Consider the following 21,382-nt stretch of genomic DNA (forward strand, 5'->3'; position numbering starts at 1 on the left):
TTCCATATTGTTTCTAAGCCAGATCACACCCACGGAAAAATAGTCAGAAAATGATATATATGTATATATATATATATATTTTTTTCTGACCAATACATTTGCAAGAAACTAAATATCTCAGATACACGAATTGTATGGGGTAGGGCAGGGGGAGGGACGAGGGAGATAAAGCTTCTGCTTGCGCAGATTCTGAACTTATAGGAGCGGCCCCAAAAAGCACTCTTGAATCTAGCGACTTACTCTTTGGAGTTGGGGCTCAGGTGGTACGCTGCCTTTTGCATTTGGGTGGGACACTGCAACACCAAATGCTCAAACTGCTGAATCCTTCTGGCTTTCCGGCTCTACTTTCCTACTGGCCTCAACCGTCTGGGGGCTTGCAGACATTAGTACGGGGCGAACAGGATGGAGGCGGGAGTGGCGCGGATGGGGCCGTGGCCGGGCCTCAGCAGAGCTGGAGGGATGGCTGGAGCCTGGAAGAGCGAAGCCGACGGCCGGGGTGGCAGTGACAGCGCGGAGGACACCGCCGCCGCCGCTGCCAGGGGCGAGGACAGGAAGGCCGGGGCCAAGGGCTTCATCATATCCTTCTGGAATGCAAGTTTTGCCTAATAGAGGGAGAAAACCAGGAGTGGGGTGGGGAGATCGTTTTGAATAACAGCAGCACAGATATTTTCCTAAGTAAAAGAGCGACATTCAGAAGTCAAAATTTAAAAATCTTCACTCTCAGAAGTCAAGACATGATGATTTTCACAAAGCTGGTTTCAAAGGCTCTTGGCGTACCTTTTCTTTGATTTGTTTCCATGTCAACTCTTTTCTGGTGGTCCTTGCGCCTGGGCACTAGGACAGAGGAAAGCCTCTCTGAATAGATACTGGAAGTATTTTATGCGGCTGCTCACAGGGAAAAAACAAACACACCCAGAAGGTTTCCTGCTTAGATTATGGAGCTCAATTCAAACGAATGACTTGTTTTAAAACACAAAGAGGCTTTTTGGAGAATATGCATTACCCTTTACTTCACCTCTTAAAAAAGCCTCACTGGGTTAGGTAACTGGAGTTTGGGACACTGGGGACCCATGAACCGTCATGAAAACAAAGTCAGTTTACACCTCTCTGGCCACTTAAAAAGTATTACTTGAAAAACTGCAGCTAACTCAAATTTGTCATTGGCAATGATTGTAAATGGGCTAGAAACTTTCTCTATTTAAAAGGAATCCCAAGGTGGAATCTTCCTGTGGAGGAAGAAATCAATCCTTAATCCCTCTCTTTTGCAATCAGGAGGAGCTTTGCAAGCTGGATTTGCTTAATGCGTATAATGCCTGCATGCAGCATCCACTGAGCTTTGGAAAAACTGGAGGTAATGTCAGTATCGCCTTCAGCTGGCCAATCCCAGCTTTCAACCTCAGCAGAACACCACGCTGGGCTGAGTCCCAGGGAGACTAGGAAATCCATCCATCTGGGTATTTATATGACATCTATTGGTGGAGGCCCTTAATGTTTTTACAAAGAAACTGAAAATAGCACATTTTGAGAGCACGTAAGACAGGCTGACTATCAACATGCCTGCTAGACAGGGAAAGAGAGAGGAATACACACAGCCACTGTACTTTCTGGAGAAAGAGAGAGAAAGAGGTGGGGGGAACACCCCAGAAAGGAGGAGGATATTAAATAGATGGATTTTGTGTTTGGAAAGCAATCCCTTTCCCCAGGTTTAACATGTTCCAAGATTCCTCAGGCATCATTGCCCTTGTTCCTGAGCCTTTACTTTTCTGTATATGCTGAAGAATGGAATCTCTTGAAAAGGTCCTGGTGAAGAGTAAGGTATTAGCCCTTAAAGAGGTTCAGTTTCTTTTTTTCTAAGGAAACTTTCTTCAAGGTGTCCTCCAGCAGGGACTAAGTTCATTCTAAAACTTCTCTCTATGAGGGCTATTTAAGTTCAAAACCCTTTCAGGACCAATTAGACCCCAGGCCCTCCTTACCCACAGTGCCTGCCCCAGCCAGCAAGGATGCCCCACAAAATAGACGAGTAGGCGAAGTGAACTTACTGCTAAAATGCTTGGGCTCCGCTGGAGTTTATTGTAAGGGCTGTACTTCGGCTTCAGTGGTTTCCCTGCAACTCGATCCTTATGCCTTCTGCTAGAAATGTGCTGAAAAAAGGTTGATGCATTAGCTGAATCTACATGTGAGTTTTATGCCATGTAAAATATATTTCCTAGACCGAGGTAGTTGGTTCCTCCATTCCCAGTTCTAGGTCCATGGTTCCATGGTGGTGTGGGTGAGATCACCACACTCTCTAAATTAAGACTTGCTCCCCACTCTATTGTAACACCTCTCTCCCCTTCCTTTCTCTATAGCACTCCTCCGACTTAGCCTGGTATTACCACCATGACTGATAAGTCTTTCTCCCTAAGCAGATTTTGGGTCCTTGGAAGACAGGCTGAACATTTACTATCTTAGAAGTTCCTGCTCAACTGTAAGCTCCAGGTGACTGCTGTGCTCATTGGTCTCTAACACCAAGCCTAGAGTCTGACATATAGTAATAGTAGGTGCACAGATATTTGGTACTTTTTCTTCCACATGGCACCTGTATGTTGTATACCATAGGCATCCTATAAAGTTAGGAAATTTAACTGTGAGCAAAGTGAGAACCATTATATAGATTAGGAGATACATAGTCAAAGGGTGACCCCAAGCGACAGTGACTACTAATTCAGGATACATTACCTGTTTGAGCTGAATTTCTGAATTAACGTGAACATCACAGATTTCACAATGAAATGTCTTGTTCTGTAGTCCTGACCCCTTACTGCCATTCTGCATCTTTAATCTTGACCCAGGTCTAGGATAGGACTTAATTGGACCAGCCCCATTACGAGCTTCAACCATGGTCTTGTGTTTAGATCCTAAGACAGAAAGAAACCTATATTAAATAGCTATTTACGAACTATATGAAGCTCTTGAAAAGTTTATCTTCAGGCTGAACTTCCCAAGACTTTTTTGCAATGATTGTTTTAATGCTGATTATAGATTTAACACATTCTCACTGTTAAAAAAAATGGGAAACCATGAGTATATAATAAAGAAAATATAGAGAAGCATAAGAAAACAAACATTACCTCTGTTTTCACCACCCAGAGATAACCACTGTTATCCTTTTAGTGTATTTCTTTTCAGCTTCTTTTTTTGGTATACTGAAAAGTGTATTTTCAAAATTGGGATCATGCTAATTAAATATCCCAAAAATTTCACATATCAAATCATATACATATTTTCTTATAATTACACTTTAATGGCTGAGTAATATATTCTATCATATTGGGACTATAACTCGCTCAACATTTCCCTACTGAGGAAATATTAGGTTGTTTCCATTTTTTTCTCTTAGAAGTGTGTTGCAGTGAACATTGTGCATAGATATTTGTCTTCATTTCTGTCACTTCATCATAATGAGTTTTGGGAAGTATTAGATGCTTTTGAGAAAATAAAGATCAGAACAAGTTTTATCCCCAACCTACTTTTGCCTTGCTGTTTCTAAAGTTGTTACATCGTACATTTCTTAAAATCACTCCTTTGAATCAAAAAAGTAGAGAAGACTGAAGAAACCTGATGTTTGAACAACAAAAGATAAGGTATTCTGATGGGAAAAGGTGGATCTTGTTATAAACATTATTTAAATTTAAACGATAGATGCTAACCTGTGTTGTGTGCCTCTAGCTGTGACAGGGAGTTCACAGCCACTTTGCATAGTGAACAATAAAGTAATTTTTTGGCTTTTTCTTCTTCTGATTCAGAAATAGTACCAGGAGCTCCGTTTGTGCTCTTGGAGGGAGAAGTGGCTGCTCCAGGTGGCAGGGGTGTTGTACCAGGTTTGAGGAGAAATGAGCCACCTTCAGAGCTTGATGCCTGACTGGAACTGCTGACTTTCAACTTCCCTTTGTCTTCTAAGAGAGACACAGAGAGAGAATGTTAAGGCCTCATATACCATACAGACACAGACAAATTGACATAAAGGAATTAAAAATAGAAATCTGATTTCTAGATGTAGTTTTTTTAAGATTTTTATTTTATATTGGAGTATAGTTGATTTATCAATACAATGTTGTGTTAGTTTCAGGTGTACAGCAAAGTGATTCAGTTATACATAAACATGTATCCATTCTTTTTCAGATTCTTTTCCCGTATAGGTTATTACTGAATATTGAGTAGAGTTCCCTGTGCTCTACAGTAGGTCCTTGTTGGTTATCTATTTTCTATGTAGTACTGTGTATATGTTAATCCCAACCTCCTAATATATCTCTCCCTGACCCCCCGTTCCCCTTTGGTAACCATGAGTTTGTTTTCTATGTGTAGCATTTTTTTCCAGCGCAGATTTTAGTTCATTGAGCTTGATTGAAAAAGAACTCCATGGCATCGGTTTCTGTATCAGGTCACCCCAAGATCATGATGACTCACGAAAAATGACTTTGTTCTCCCACTTGCAGCAGGTAACTTTCTGTCTGATATCCCTGAGTTGTAAATTATGTTCCTTTAATAGATAGGGAAACCAGCTACCTTCCAATCTGATTAAATGATATGATGGTAACATGAAATAAGACATGTAATGGTAGTTTCATTTGACTACTCATATTTTAATTATGACATGAACATAAAGTTAAAATTCAATTTTTACAACAAGTTAAATTTTAACCTTCAGGTGTAGGGCAGAGGCGAAGGAAGAAACATGGTTAATTTTGGTTATGATTAGTTAAGTTTTTGCTGCTCTTTGAATGGCAATGTGATTTATCCAAAATACAAGATTTAGAGATTCCATTCATTATACTTATTAATTACTGCCAGTCTGAATCATAAGTTTTAAATAATGACATTAACCACAAGCACAATATGAGGATTAGCCAAATCGTTTACAGGCATCTTGGCATTTTGATCATGTAGCTGCTAAATGTTTATAATCCTTGAGGCCCATGTGCAGGCTCTAAGAGGGGTCACAGTGACTTTAACAGAATCTCACACTTCACGGTTCATCTGCTATTCAAGACAGCCTCTGTTCAGTGGCTCCTTTGGGAAAGAAGCTGGAACTTCTAGGGCAACTGCAAAATCCATCACAAGTTTAATCCTAGTAGAGCCTTACTCTTAGAAAATATCTGTAGGTATGCTGATAAACTCTCATTAAGACAGAAAGGGGGACTTCCCTGGTGGCAAAGTGGTGAAGAATCTGCCTGCCAATACAGGGGACACAGGTTCGCTCACTGGTCCGGGAAGATCCCACATGCTGCAGAGCAACTAAGCCCGTGCGCCACAGCTACTGAGCCTGCGTTCTAGAGCCCATGAGCCACAACTACCGAGCCCACGTGCCACAACTACTGAAGCCAGCGTGCCTAGAGCCCGTGCTCTGCGACAAGAGAAGCCACCGCAATGAGAAGCCCGCGCACCGCACCAAAGAGTAGCCCCTGCTTGCCGCAACTAGAGAAACCCCACGTGCAGTAATGAAGACCCAATGCAGCCAAAAATAATAAATTAATTAATTAAAAGAAGAAAAAAGAAAGAGAGAAAGGGAATTAAAACTGAAAATTTATTTGTTAGTTGCCCTAGCTAATTTGCAACCATGTACCGTGGACCTGGATGACCAAGAGGGAAGGAATGACGAGGGAAACAGCAGTGAGGTTCTGTGTGTCTCTTCTCTATGTGGGGCAAACCAACGTTTTCACACACATCAAAAGTGAGGGGAGGGCTTCCCTGGTGGCGCAGTGGTTGAGAGTCCGCCTGCCGATGCAGCGGAAACGGGTTCGTGCCCCGGTCCGGGAAGATCCCACATGCCGCGGAGCGGCTAGGCCCGTGAGCCATGGCCGCTGAGCCTGCGCGTCTGGAGCCTGTGCTCCTCAACGGGAGAGGCCACAACAGTGAGAGGCCCGCGTACCGCAAAAAAAAAAAAAAAAAGAGGGGAGATCATATTTTTACTTAATTGATTTAGGGATCAGCCGTTGATTTCCATCCCTTTTTCCAAGCTGGATCCATCCATGTCAAGACTGGACACAGCAGGGATACTATAGATGAATTCCAGGTCTGGGTGGTGTTTGGAATAAAGGAATATTCAGATCCCTTTTAATCCTTGGTTTTCACAATCTATATTCCTTTTCAGCAAGTTTATTAAAACTTCAGGATGCCACAAAGTATGATGGAAAATATCTCAGACTTTTACTAAACTGACCTCAATAGTATGAGAGAAAGAAGTAAAATCATTCTTCCTAAATGGTAGTAGTAAGTAAATTAAATTGAAGATTATTTCAGGCCTGGTACTCTCTTATCTATAAGGATCCCTCAGACTGAATCTGCAATTTTATAGAAATCACAAAGCACCAAAATAATTCAGTAATCTTAAGATTTGCCCCTATGGAATTGCTCAGTATTTTGTGATGGAATCTTAAGTTATTGCATAGCAAAATCCTTCCTGGCTTCAAGCATTTCATAAGATATTTTATATAAATTCGATCTAAAGAATCTGACATGTTTTAGATATTTACTCAGTCTTTTACTCATATCACTATTTTAATGTCCCTTATGTTGATCTCTCTCTTATACTCTTATATAGAATTTTATAATTTACAAAGTGCTATCACTTACATTATCTTTTTATCTCTTACAACTTATGACTTGTGAAAAAGCTTCAAAAAACTTGTGAAAAAGATAAGGCTGACAACGATTATTCCTACCTTAAAAATGTGGAAACTGAGGCTCATCAATATTAAATAATGTCCCACAGATTAATAAGTAGCATAAGTGAGCATGATATTTTCTCTAAATATTCACCATGTAATGTATTAATCTTCCTGCACAAAGAGAGGACTTCATAAGGCATTAACATTATAAAAGGCATACATTAGTCACCTGGAGATGTGAACAAGTTGTTGCTTTGTTTTACTATTATAGTTTAGTTTTAAAGCATATTTGCCTTAAACGAAAATACCTACACTATTCAACAATCATCTGATTCAGGTTACATTGAGAAGATGCACAGAATTGTATCTTTTTCTCTATATCCCTATTTCTTTAAGAAAAAATACACAGATTACCTTTTTACATCTCCTTTTCAAAAGAGGTCATTTACTCATTAACAAATGCATATTAACAATATGCTAATTGCTGACAATGTGCTAGACACCGAAGAGGATAATAAATAAAGTAGGTGTAGACTTTAAGAAAGTAATAGTTTAGCAGAGGAAATGGATAGTCATTCAGAGATCTCTGATTTTTTACAGAAACTGGCAAGAGGCATGAGGGCATAGAATTGGAAGTAATTACTTTTGGTTAGGAAGAAAGACATTTTTCATAAAGGAAGTAGCATTCTGTCTAGGTTCTGAAGATGGGTTTTGAAGATCAGATTTAGATAAGTATAGAATAGGGTGAAAAGGAGTAGGGAGTGAATGGCTAGAAGTGGACATGTGAGGAAAGGCTTAGGTGTTAGAAAGCTTGGGGTTTGCTGGTGAATACCTGGTAGGTGAGGCTAGAAGATGGCAACAGGTTTAATGGGAGATACTATTACAAAGATGGACTGAGTCAGAAGGCAGAGAATATTTTAAAACTATTAAAGTAGATACTAGATACTAAGGGTAGCTGGTTTCCTTTTAAAAAATATTAAGAGGTGTGGAGTGATTAAGATTTACATGATTTAACATTTAGATAAATTATGTTTTAGTTTTTATGCCCTGGATAGGTCAGAGTCTTAACCTTTGAGAATATTAGGAACGCATTTTGACTTTGGAAATGTGTAAATGGCTCCATCATATGCAGGTAATTCTGCTACTGGATTGATACTAGATAGTCAATAAGACTGATCCTAAAATCAGGAAAGTCCCTGATGCAATAATTTATTTAAATTGTGGCATTCTTTCTGGATCTGTAAACTTATAAGCATCAAAGCCTAATTTTATTATTTCTCATTTTAATTGTTTGATATTTTTATCAAAGTCCATTATATTATTTCTCTGCCCTTACTGGCATTTTTAAAGCCTTCTTATTGTGTGTATTTGAAAGTTTAATTAATGTACTGTTTACTTCTGTTTCTTTTAATAAAGATGCATGTCATCTGGAACTTCTGGTTAATATGAATTCCATTTTCAAGTATTCCCTCACCTAATGTTAATTAGCAGGGCTTCTGAGAGTCTTAATTATTTCCTGATTACTCAAACACCTTTTCTAAGGTTTTATCCGACAGGATTTTGAAGCAAAATTTGCTAAGCTACATCAGAATTGCCCTTTGTAACAAATATCCATAATTTATTCATCCAAGTGAATTTAGTTCTTCAAAGTAGCCTTCTTGGGAGGTCCCACTCTGACTCACTTATTTTCCAAAGCTCTAAACATTTTGAAAATCTCTCTTTTTGGAACTGTTTTCATATCCAGTTGATAAACCAGGTGAAGAAAGTCCATTTTCAATATTTATGTGTCACTCTTATTTTTTACTCCAAAAATTTTACTCAAATTAACCCAGCTTATTAGCTCTATTTCACTCAAATACAGCCTCAGAGCACTAATACTCTAACACAGAAGATGAAAAGAACATGCCAGAAGTCTGAAAGTAGTTTTCAGAAACTAATCCTGTTGGTAAATAGAAGAGTCATGTCCATTGATAGGTCTTAACTTTAAAAACAATTAAAATGATATTCTAACCACATCATAGCTCTTATTTTGAAGTAGAACTTTGGAAGCTATAATCAAATTTTGATTTCACTTATGAAGTTTACTCTTGATTTAATGTTATCAATATAAGAAGTCTTTTCTAATCAGGTTTCAACAGTTTACTAACAGATACATATTTTATACAATAAATTTATGCTTGATATAGAAAATAAAGTCAAACATTTTAAAAAATTAAAATCACCCATGATTCTATCATCTAAAATAAAAGTCAACAAACTTTTTTTTCAAAGCACCAGATGGTAAATATAGTGGGCTTTGTATGCCATACTGTCTCTGTTTCAACTTTGTACTGAACTTTGGTATTACAGCAGGAAAGCAGCCACTTGCACATGTGATTCAATAAACTCTTTTTACAAAAAATAGGCAGCAGGCTAGATTTAGCCTGCAGGTAGTAGTTTGCCAATCCTTGACCTGGAATGATTATGTTTTGATATCTATTACTCCACACTATTTTTTAAACAAACATATGAATAGACAGAAACATAATATTCTGTAACTAACATTTGTTGCTTAGCAATAAATCAAGAATATCTTTCCATGTCAATAAATATAGATAGAATTGGATCATGATTTATAAAACCAAATGATATTTACTTATATGGATGTACTATAATTTATTCAACAAATCTTTTGATGTTTGGGTTATTTCTGGTTTGCACTTTTACTAATGTTAAAAAGATACTGAGTGGGACTTCTATTGCCTCCATTTCATTCCCCCGTCAGACAACTTCAGGCCTTGGTGATCTGCCCGTCATACTAGGTGAGGTAGAGGAAAGGAAGGTTGGAGAGAGATGGGGCTGGGAATGGTTAGAATTCAAAGAACGTGCAACCTCAGTTTGGCATGGCCGAATGGGTTTTCTTTGGGTCAACAGGACATCTTGAAAGGTGGCCAGGCTTGAACCATGTTATTGGTACAGACACAAGAAGGCTGATGACCAGGACCCTGGCAGCAAGAGCCTGAGGAGTGGTGGGGACTGAGGAAGGATTGGAAGAACCACATGAAGACCTTACACATGGTCCTTGAGAAGCATCTGGACACCTACCATGCAGAAGGCTTCAATGATTGTTCTTATGTACAACAACATTTGCCCTCCCCCCTCCCAATTACTTCTCCTATCCCTAAAAATTGGAAAGGGCAAGAATCAGAAATGATATGATGGGGAAGGAAGAAAGGGTAGGTTATGCCTCTTCCTGTGGTCCAACCTGAACCAGGAGGAAGGGAGTATGCAACTGGATAAGAGCCTAAAGTTTCAAATAAGACTGGACTTTCTGATATCTGACAGTGTCTTTGAGGAATGAGAAAGGAAGATGCAACAGAGTATATAGGCAATCATGTTTGTACTCTGCTGAATTCACATATATTCAATAAACCATTTATATAAACAACATTGTGTACAGACATCTCTGTATACTTGTCTGATAGTCTCCTCAGGACCTAAACTTTGAGGAGAAATTGCTGGATCAGAAAGCATGTACATTTTTGAGCTTGTGATGCACACTGCCAAATTGCCCTCCAGATGGTTATACAAGTTAATACTCTTAGAGCTTTGTAAGAGATTGCTGGCTTCCCTGTACCTTTACCAGCCTAAACGTCCATTGTTTTTGCCAATCTGACAGATGTAATACAGTATCTCACTGCCAGTTTGATTTACATTTATTTATTTTATTTATTTATTTATTTATTTATTTATTTATTTTGAGGTATGCGGGCCTCTCACTGTTGTGGCCTCTCCCGTTGCGGAGCACAGGCTCTGGATGCGCAGGCTCAGCAGCCATGGCTCACGGGCCCAGCCGCTCCACGGCATATGGGATCCTCCCGGACCGGGGCACGAACCCGTATCCCCTGCATCGGCAGGCGGACTCTCAACCACTGCGCCACCAGGGAGGCCCTACATTTATTTTTATACTAAACAGATTTGAATACCTTTTCATAAGATTAACGATGATTTGTGTTTCAAAGTAATTTTTTAAAAAATTCTTAATTCTAAAAGGGAACAAAACCCTTGAATTAAATGCATTTTTGGAAGTTAAAATTTTTACACTAGATAATTAAACTTTACCATAATAACAATCTTCCTGTTATACACTAATATATATATGTGTGTGTGTGCATTCTATTCAAGTATAGTTGATTTACAATGTTGTGTTAGTTTCAGATGTCCAGCAAAGTGATTCAGTTATATATACATATATATCTATTCTTTTTCAGATTCTTTTCCCTTATAGGTTATTACAAAATATTGAGTATAGTTCCTTGTGCTGGACAGTAGGTCCTCATTGGTTATCTATTTTACATATAGTAGTGTGTATATGTTAATCTCAAACTCCTAGTTCATCTCCCCTTTTCCCCTTTGGTAACCATTAGTTTGTTTTCTACGTCTGTATACACAACTAATACTGTTAAGTTGGTTGGAGCATGGTTCTTAGAAGCTGAATTCAGGGGCTCGATCCTTATTTCAAGAAGTTTGCTTTTATGTAGAACAAAAAAAAAAAATGGCCGAATAGCTGCTCCAGGCAGTTATATCTTAGAGTGATAGTAAAAGCAGCAATAATAGTCACAAATTAATAGCTGACACTAATTGAATACTCACTATAGACCAAGCAGTATGGTAAGAACTTATATTCATTATCTCACTTATTTTTCATACACTCTAATGAGGTAGACATTTTACTATCTGTACCTTTTTATTTCTTTTTTATTGAAGTATAACTTATATACTGTAAGGTACATACATTTTAATGAATTTATACATATGTATACCTTTGTGTAAACATAGATATAAAGAAGATATAAGATATTGATATATAAGATATAAAGATATAGAATGTTTCTTCCACCCTAGAAGGCTCCATTGAACCCCCAAGCAGTTGATACTCCCCCTCTCCTCATAGATAACCACCATTCTTACCACTATCAATTTAGATCACTTTTGCCTTTTTTTTTTTTTTTTTTTTTTTTTTGCGGTACGCGGGCCTCTCACTGCTGTGGCCTCTCCCGTTGCGGGGCACAGGCTCCGGATGGGCAGGCTCAGCGGCCACGGCCCACGGGCCTAGCTGCTCCGCGGCATGTGGGATCCTCCCGGACCGGGGCACGAACCTGTGTCCCCTGCACTGGCAGGTGGACCCTCAACCACTGCGCCACCAGGGAAGCCCCAGTTTTGCCTATTTTTGAACTTCATATAAATGGAATCACCCAGTATATATTATTTTATGCCTGGCTTCTTTCACACAACATTATGTCTATGAGATTTATCCATATTGTTGCACATAGAAGTTTGTATTTTTCCTAATGGCTGGATAGTATACATTGTATGACTATGCCACAACTTATTTATCTACTTTACTATTGATGAGCATTTGAAATGTTTCAGTTTTTGGCTATTTTGAGTAATGCTACTATAAATATTCTTATAAATGTTTTTGGTAGACATAGATACTCATTTATGTTATCTATATCTATGTCTATATAGATATATATATCTATAGTAGATTCTGAAGAGTTTTCCAAAATGGTAGTACTGATTTATATTTCTACCAGCAATGTGTGAGAATACCAATTGTTCCACATTTGCTCTAACAAATAGTATCAGTGTTTTCAGTCCTTTTGATTTTAGCAGTTCTGGTGGAGTTGTGGTGGTACCTTATTTTGGTTTTATTTTGTATTTCCCTAATGACTAATGATATGGAACACCTTTGCATTTTTTTTTTTTTTTTTTTTTTTTTTGGTACGCGGGCCTCTCACTGTTGTGGCCTCTCCCGTTGCAGAGCACAGGCTCCGGACGCACAGGCTCAACGGCCATGGCTCACGGGCCCAGCCTCTCCGCGGCATGTGGGATCTTCCCAGACCGGGGCACGAACCCGTGTCCCCTGCATCGGCAGGCGACTCTCAACCACTGCGCCACCAGGGAAGCCTTTTTTGCATATTTTTATAGGCTAATTGTATATCCTCTTTTGTGAAGTGCTTGGTCAAATTTTTCGCCCATTTTTTAAATAGTAGATTCTCAGCTTTTTTCTTATTGATTTATAGGAATTCTTTATATAGTCCAAACAGGAGTCTTTTGTCAGATACATGTATTACAAATCATCTCCCAGGTAATGGTATGCTTTTCTCTCTCAAAATGTATTGTAACTACAGTTGTTCAAAAAGAAAATCAACCAAGGCTTGGACAGATTAAGTTACTTCCCACAGGTCATTGAATTACTAAATGGTAGAGTATGGATTCAAATACAGTCTCCTGAATCCTGAGCCAGTGCTTCTTATTGCTCTTCTGTTTTGAGGGAGTAGAGACTAAGAATGCTCAATCTCAGTAATACTTTCTTGAAGGCCTGACATTGTTGAATAAAGCTGAGTGGATGGTATTCTCTTTGTATATCTTTGTTAAATGATGCCATACAAAGCATAGCACATTATGGGCAAAACTTGCTGAGAACCAGACAAATAAATGTTTTAATACAGTTTCTTTAAGGTTGCAACTTTGCATGTAACCTAGGAAAGCAAAAGACAATATCTTTTAAAGAAGGCATTTCAAGCAAAATTTTGCTTAGGTGTTCTTTCTTCTTTGAGTTCTCACTTCTTGGCTAATTTCCCAACAAAGAAGGTCTCTGATTCTCTATGTGAAGTAAAAATTTCCTTGCATTTTTGCTTTTGATAACACATGTCTTGACTTATCAAGCTGTACAAATTACAACTACTAATAGGTATCATTTTCTGCCACTGAGAAATGGCAAAGATTTAAAAATTATAAGCGAGGGGAAGATAAGATATAGCACCTGCTTGACGGGAATGTAAAGCAGCATAACCATTCTGAGACGTATGTGAAGTTCATACCATTTCACCAAGTGAGTCCCATCTAAGAATATATCATAAGGAAATAACCATCTATCTCTGCAACAAATTTAATAATTATTCCATACCTGTGATGTGGTATACACTATTCTAGGCTCTGAAGTTAGAGGTAAAAATATATGTGTATAATATATACCAAATCTTTGACTCAATGAAATTAATTATCTAGTGGGAAAGGCAGAAAAGTATATATGTATATTTACACATATACACATATGCTTTTGTTATATATACATTTATAAAATATATGTTAAATATATATAAGCATGTATAAAACATGTTTATATTTTACATATTATATATAAAATCATATAAAATTATATATAAAATATGTGTATAATATATACATATATGTATATATCATATATACACATATATATGATATATATGTATATATGTGTGTAATACATACATATATATGCATATGTGTGTGTGTGTATATATATATATATATATATATATATATATAGTCTCATAGTATTAAGTGTGCTAAGAAGAAAAATAAAGCATGGCATGGTAATAGAGTCAGTTCAAGCCTGCCTGAAGAGGTAATATTTGACAGACACTTGAATGAAATAACAGGAATTCTGGGAAGAAGAGCATTCCAGGAAGAAAGCATAGCAAGTACAAAAACCTTGAAATGAAACAAGCAAGATCAAGGTGAGTGGGAAGAGTGTGAATGCAGGCTGTGCGGTGCGACCAGGGCCGAGATCACATACGGTCTGGTAAAGCATGAGAGAAATCTGGATGTAATCTGTGATTTCTGAGCAGGAGAGAGAGGTGATCTGAGTCATGTTTTCATAAGATCATTTTGACTGCTATGTGGAGAAGAGCTTGTGCAAGAATAACCACATAGAGATGAGTTTGGAGCCTAATGTAGCTGTCCATAGGGAGCCGATGTTGGCTTCGACCAGGGTGGTAGTAGAAAATTGAGCAGTACGTTCAGGATATATCTGTAGGTAGAAACCGCCAGACTTACCAACTGATTAGATGTGGGGTGTCAGAGAAAGAGAGGAATCAAGGATTACTACCAAGGTTTTGCCATGAACACTTGGTGAATGGTGGTGGTATCATTCACTGAGATTAGAGATAATGGTATTTAGGATGGTAACCAACCTTCCTGGTCTCTCAGCCAGGAAAACTTGGCTATGCGTAATTCCATTCCTGACTAATAAACCTCAAGCAAGTGACTTAAGTGATCTGAAAATGTGCAAAATACTACCATTTCCTCCTCGGGCTCTAAGAACCAAGAAGATCGTAAAGGTGAGGCAAGGGCTTCAGGTGGATGACACAATGAAAGGTAATAGTTTGGGGCCTAAGCTCAAGTGACTCACAGTTAGTGCTAATGAGATCAAGGTCATGGGTTCTGTTCCATACTCAGGGGCTGTGGATATCTAAATCCATGTCTTTTGACTGAAAAAAAAAATGTGTACCAGTCTTTACAAGTAAATCACCACAACTGGACAATCTGAGCTCACACCCCAGGCCCTAAAGCAATGATTATAATTTTTAATATTTTAGGAGCAATATTATTCATTCATTTGTATATTATTTTTATCATTATGGTTTTAAAAGACAAATTTTGAATAGAGTTTTAATATATGTATTTTGCTTTCAGTGAAAATGCAACAGGTTTTCTGTTTATTGTGTAGTCATCTACCATTTGTCAGAGAGTTTTCGAAAAACTGTGAGCCTTGTTCACTGACACCTACCAATGTCTTTCCAAGATAAGCGTTCCAGAATATCAAAGGAGTTCCAAAACTTGAGAAAAGTGCTCAGGAAACCAAGGCTACAATTTCAAGAGAATCATACTTTGTGCTTTCTGAGGTCACTGAAGGATACTGCTTGTCAGTTTTTACAATAATTTTTCTTTTTATATTTAGTATTGTAGTAAAAGGATTAGGCAACAGAGACATGCAGTGAAAGGACTGCTGGTCATATTCTTTCCTTTTTTCACAAGCACCTTGTCTAGCATCTCATTATTGTTTCATAAAACAAAGCAATGCCCAGATTACTGCTCAACACTCATTAAAGCAAGTTAGTTCACTTTGATACGGAATTCTGAAATCATTCTCTTCTGCTTAATCTTCCTACTTTCTCAGTAATGAGAAATTAATGGGTGTCAGTCAGAGGACCTACCTACCTTTTTCTTTTTTAATCTACTATTATTATTATTTTTTTAGGGTCTTCGGTTGCTGCACCCAGGATCTTTCCGTTGAGGTGTGCAGGCTTCTCTCTAGTTGTGGCGTGTGGGCTCTGTAGTTGTGGCACATGGGCTCTAGAGCTCACAGGCTTAGTTGCCCAGTAGCACGTGGGATCTTAGTTCCCTGACCAGGGATTGAACCCACGTCCCCTGCATTGGAAGGCGGATTCTTAACCACTGGAACACCAGGGAAGTCCCCAGAGGACCTATTTTCTTAGCGTAGTCTTGTGAGGAATGAAGCTGAAAAGCCCATGGGGCTCTGCACCAGACAAAGAAACACTGCAAACCTGTATGTATGTTAACTCATGTGCTGCAGAAGACTTCTTAAGCCTTTGCCTCACTTGTCTCCTCCTTATCTACATTTTGACACAGTACAAGTGATAGAAACCACTAACTGATGACAGATATTTTAACGTTTAAGGTAGAATTCTACTAAGATAGGTAATGGATTTGCAGGGGGAAAATAAAGCAGCAGCACATGAGCTGCAAGATGAATAAGCCAGTTTGGTACCTTGGAGTTCTTTGCAAGACAAAATGTAATTAGAGATGTACAGACGCTAGAGCATCATCGCTATATCAGTGGATGCACAAAGAAAGGAGGATTCATTTGTAGTCTAACAGGACTGCATCTGTTAAGTGAGTAAGAAGAAAAGACTATATTGCAGATAATGTTCAGATTATTTTGCCTCCCTTTATTTATTAGATGTTTTCTTGGAAGGTGATGGCAAAAAGATCTTGGAAAATTTAGTAATAATTTGAATGCACCTTTTAAAAGACGTTTTTGAAAGCAGAGCTCTTTTGGTAATGTAATAACCACACACACTTATTTTTAAATTCTGTAAACTTACAGATTAGATTTGCTTAATTAGAAACATATACAGTGAAAAAGTTATATACCTGGAGAACAGGTCAATAAATCAGACAAGTGGGAAAACAGTGATAGTATAAGGGAAATATACACAGTCAGTCAGCTTCCCCATGGAAGCTTTACCCTTTTTCTTAAGTCCTCTATTAATACTGCAAATCTCTCATGAGCAAATGTCTGGTCTCCTATTTCTGAGAGAAATGGGGAAACTCGATGAGTTTACCACTGATGTTACAGTTTCTTCCCTCTGTACCTATTTTGTTTGCATCTCTGAGGAAAAGGTATCTGCTTCCACCTGGACTCTCTATCTTTTAATCTTGTCTATCTTTCCTATAGCTCTAACTACTTTGTTTCTATGGGGTCCTTTCTGTTTACAAAATGCTAAAACTTCCATGTTCCAAAGTCATTCCCTAACTTGGTTCACTCCTGGAACTTTCCATTTGCCTTCTCCTTGGTGCTGAATTTGAAGTGGTCCTGTGAGGTGGCCCTTTCCACTTCCTCTCTTCCTGTCCATCCTTACCCTCCTGCAAAAGCCAGGGGTCTCCCTTCAGTCTTCTCTTGCACTGGGCACAAGTTCCTTCCTGAAATGCTCTCCCCACTTGATGTCCACAACTCTGCCCTTCCCTGGTTCTCCTTCAGCCTCAAGAACAGCTCATTCCAGGACCTGTTCAACAGCTCCTATTCTTCTGTCTGCCCCTAAGTGTTGGCACTCCTCAAGGTCACTTCTTGTCCTCTTCTTGAGCATTATGTGATCTAATTCACTCCAATGACTTCCTCTACTACATTGACATAGATTCCAAAATCGACAGGTGAAATCTCTACCTTCCTCACAGACTCAAGACCCCCTTTTCCCTAACAGTCGGTGGGACATCTGTTTCTAGATATTTCCTGGGTACTTCAAACTCAACATGTCTGATACTGAATGGATGAGCTGCTCCACATAGGGACCCGTCCAAGCAGTCCCCATATCAATTGATGACATTACAGTTGTATATTAGAATTGTCAGCAAAGACTCTTGAATTCTTCCCTCTTTTATTCTTCCCTCCTTCTACATTTAATGAATGACCAAAGTTTATTGATACTATCTTCTAAATACCTCTTCTATCAGTCTTATTCACATTTTCATCCAGCAGACATTTATTCAGCATCTACCATGCGCCCACTGCCTCACTTCGGGCCCTCATTTATTCTCCCTGGATTATCATAAAACTTCTTTATAGGTCTTGTTACTTCTAGTCTACTCTCCAAGTCTTTCCCCCTCCTTCCCTGCTCTATGTTCTCAATAATCCTTTTCATATAATTATATTTTGATCTTACATTAACTATAATTTTTTCACACTTTCACACATTTTTTCCTGGTAATTTATTACCAGGATAGAGATATTCTTGCATCCTAGAAAAATATCTTAATTCAGTTTGGGGCCCAGTATACAGAAAACCATAGGTGGACAATAAATTTGTTGAAATAAGGAATGTTCAATTCATTGCAGTGCTTTCTAGCCTCACAAGTAGAAATACTAGAAAAATTCACTGTTAATAGCTGAATCATAACTAGTAAAATGAATAGATAGAACAGATAAATACATTTCATCTGTTGATTATGTAAAATACTTATATTATTGTTTCCAAAGATTATATATATATACATATATATATGCAAGCAATCAATATTTAATGTCTTTTGAGGTTGAAACAATTCTCTTAAGAAAGACATCTCCTTGAAGTGTACTAGGACAGAGGCATAACAACAAACACATTCCTTTTTGCCACGTCCACTATTTTGAGGTTTGATAAAATGAACAAATCTATGGATTTCATTATCTCCTTTACTAAGAATCCTATACAAACTTACATATAAATATTAAGCATGTACCTTTGCCAGAAAATCTAAAGTATATGTGAAAACACAAATATCACAAAAGTATAGCCAGTCCTCTTTGCAACTTAACTGATGTCCTGGTCTCTGGCAATGTTTCTCATGGGTTTTATGTTTGGAAACTCATCAGAGGTTTGTAGCCCAACAACCCACCTGACCAATGTTGTAAGCAGTCAGTAACAAATTACATCGTACTATATTCATCTGAGTTATCAACAATTACACAATCAATATATTTATGCAATAATGTCCTTCAAGGAATTCCAAGTACTATGTCTTGTGGTATTATTTAATTTTCCCCACCCTTTAGATAACAGATGTCCATCACTGAAGGTGTCATTATGCAGGCTTTGTACCTTAGTGATGATACCACTCATGACCAACCCAAATCCCCAAGGCACATAACCTTTAGCAGGTGGCCTGAGACTGACCCAGTATACTGGAAGTCCTTTAGTCACCCATTTAGGCTTCCTCCAGCTAGATGCCTCATTTAGACTTGATGTAATTCCAAGTGTCCCCAAGGGTTACCCACATAGTATAGTATTGTCTGACTTATCTCACAACACCTGCTATTTAGCTCACTTGCTTTGATAGTCACAGGACTTCTTGTTGGAAAATGTTTGATCTCAATGCCCCACTTGAGGGTGAATTGCTGGACCACTTTGGAAATGGAAAAAATTCTCTATATGGCTTATGCCATTTTGCAGGTGTGGAAAACAAAGCAAAGGACTTGCATGACAATCCCAGAAACATCAAGAAGTCAAGGACTGACATGGAAATTAAAGCTAGTTTTTGAAATTCTCAGAGCACTAAAATATTATACATTGGGCCAGTTTGATGCTGGTGGGTCCTTCCCATCCAATGCCATGTTACCATGCCTCTAGCTAAATTCCAGAAACCCTGTACCTGCAAGCATGGTTTATCACCATGAAGCTTGCTAATTCCTAATTAACTATGTTTTGTCTAATTTTCATATCTTGGCCTTCAGACTAATCCTGGAAGCAGGGGAAATGATCTATAAATGAAAGTGACTCTACTGAATCAGAATCTGTATGCCCTTATGTTAAAAAAACAAAAAAGCTTATTTATTTTAAGTAACTTAGGACCCATGAAAGTCAGGTGACTAATTTCGTAAGTTCAAAACAGGTCCTGTGCTATAATTTTCTGCCAGTCTCAATCCTGACCTAGGGTATTCCTGCCCTTTCCATATGAACGCCTAAGTCAATCAGATTCTCGCCATTGGGCTACACCCTGCAGTGATTTTGTGGCCCAGTGAAATGACAGTCATTACCCTCCTTGTCTGAGTACCACACGACAACTGCCCCATTGTCCCCTGTGCCACTTTGTTGGAGAGCAGAAGCTGCCAGTCTCACACTCAGATAAAACAGTGGCATCTCCAAATATCTCCATGTTGGAAACTGGCAGCCTCCACTCTGTATCAGTGAGCTGGCACTGACATTAGTGAACTTGTCACTTCTAAGCAAGCACAAAAGAGGGCTTGTTTGCTAGAGCTTTATTCTAATGAACAGCTTTCTCCTATTTTGTATAGTTTTCCAGCCATTTGACTTGTACAATAGAGAAATCATATTTCAACTTCTTCAGGTTGAAAAATTGCCCCTTTTCTGATTTGTCACCAAGAGATGAGAAACAGTTATTTCTGAGGCAGTTTTATTATGGAAAATAGAATAAGTAACTCATGTCACTCAAATCAACTCCCTCAGGGAGTAGGTCCAGTAGCGATTCAAAAGCCAGGAATAAGATTAAAAACTAATTTTCTAGGTGGAATGAGGAGCAGGTTCTTTTTCTTCTAAACTAATGGCCTTTCACAGAGGAAACATTCACAAGGTACAAGGGAAACATGTGAATTCTGCTCCTCCCACCTTCTTCCTCTCTAGATGCAGACTTAAGGGTTTTAGCTTTGACGCTCCAGGCAGGGTGCCGCTCACACTGTCAATGGAAAGGTCAGCCTGAGAGGTATTGAGGAAACTGAGTCTCTCATCTAAAAAAAATATATCTTTATCTAATAGAGAAAACATTTAAAAAATTACTGTCAGCCAACAAGTTTATTGCCTCAGGCTGCTTGCAGGGAGATAGGGAGATGGGCTTTTACTCTTTATGGACCTAACTGGGTACTGCTGCCCTAATGACACTATGCAGACATTCAGCGGCTGGACTGCTCAGGTGTAAGAAAACTACTAACCCTTTAAAAATATATTGCTAAAAGGCAATCATACTTTTACATTTTGAATCTAGCATTTGTACTTGAATTCAACATGCTGCTTTATTGCAAAGTTGTCAAAGCCAGCTTTATATCTAAGACCTATAGGTTGCAGGAGAAAGTCTGTTGACCACAGAAAGTCTCCTTTAAAAAGTAAGATTAGGGCTTCCCCGGTGGCTCAGTGGTTGAGAGTCCGCCTGCCAATGCAGGGGACACGGGTTCGTGCCCCGGTCCGGGAAGATCCCACATGCCGCGGAGCGGCTGGGCCCGTGAGCCATGGCCGCTGAGCCTGCACGTCTGGAGCCTGTGCTCCGCAACGGGAGAGGCCACAACAGTGAGAGGCCCGCGTACCGCAAAAAAAAAAAGTGAGATTAATTCAAGAGGCCTGGGCCTCCAAAGGGGTTTGCCTGGGGTGTCTCATCATACGAGGTCCCTTAGGGATACTGCAACATGGGGACTTATGACTGTGACCATGAGGAAATTGAACAAGAAAGAGATATGACATTGTACTGCAGACTGTGAGCCTCCCAACTATAATACAAAACAAATGGTTATGAGTTTCTTTCCCATCCTACCTGTGCCCCAAGGTATATAAACTTCATCAAGTCATTAGAAGAAGCTATTATGCAAGTAACAGTCTATGGAGAACAGAGGAAAAAACCCCATTATCCTCTCATACTAAACA

The 21,382-nt window shown here is 38.7% G+C and overlaps 1 protein-coding gene across 3 annotated transcripts in view; it reads right to left on the reverse strand.

The window, feature by feature from the left end:
- Positions 1-383: 383 nt before the first annotated feature.
- The window catches only part of ZNF385B (zinc finger protein 385B), a gene marked incomplete at both ends in the record, with an annotated part of 398,204 nt that continues 377,205 nt past the window's right edge, over positions 384-21,382 (reverse strand). For all 3 annotated transcript variants that reach the window (XM_079709843.1, XM_079709841.1, XM_079709842.1), the window contains 4 exons: positions 384-602; positions 2,040-2,141; positions 2,719-2,897; positions 3,690-3,935. In XM_079709843.1, the coding sequence (XP_079565969.1) occupies positions 384-602; positions 2,040-2,141; positions 2,719-2,897; positions 3,690-3,935 (746 nt within the window). The remainder of the gene's footprint in view (positions 603-2,039; positions 2,142-2,718; positions 2,898-3,689; positions 3,936-21,382) is intronic.

The sequence above is a fragment of the Hyperoodon ampullatus genome (assembly GCF_949752795.1).
Source record: "Hyperoodon ampullatus genome assembly, chromosome: 8".
Taxonomy (NCBI): domain Eukaryota; kingdom Metazoa; phylum Chordata; class Mammalia; order Artiodactyla; family Ziphiidae; genus Hyperoodon; species Hyperoodon ampullatus.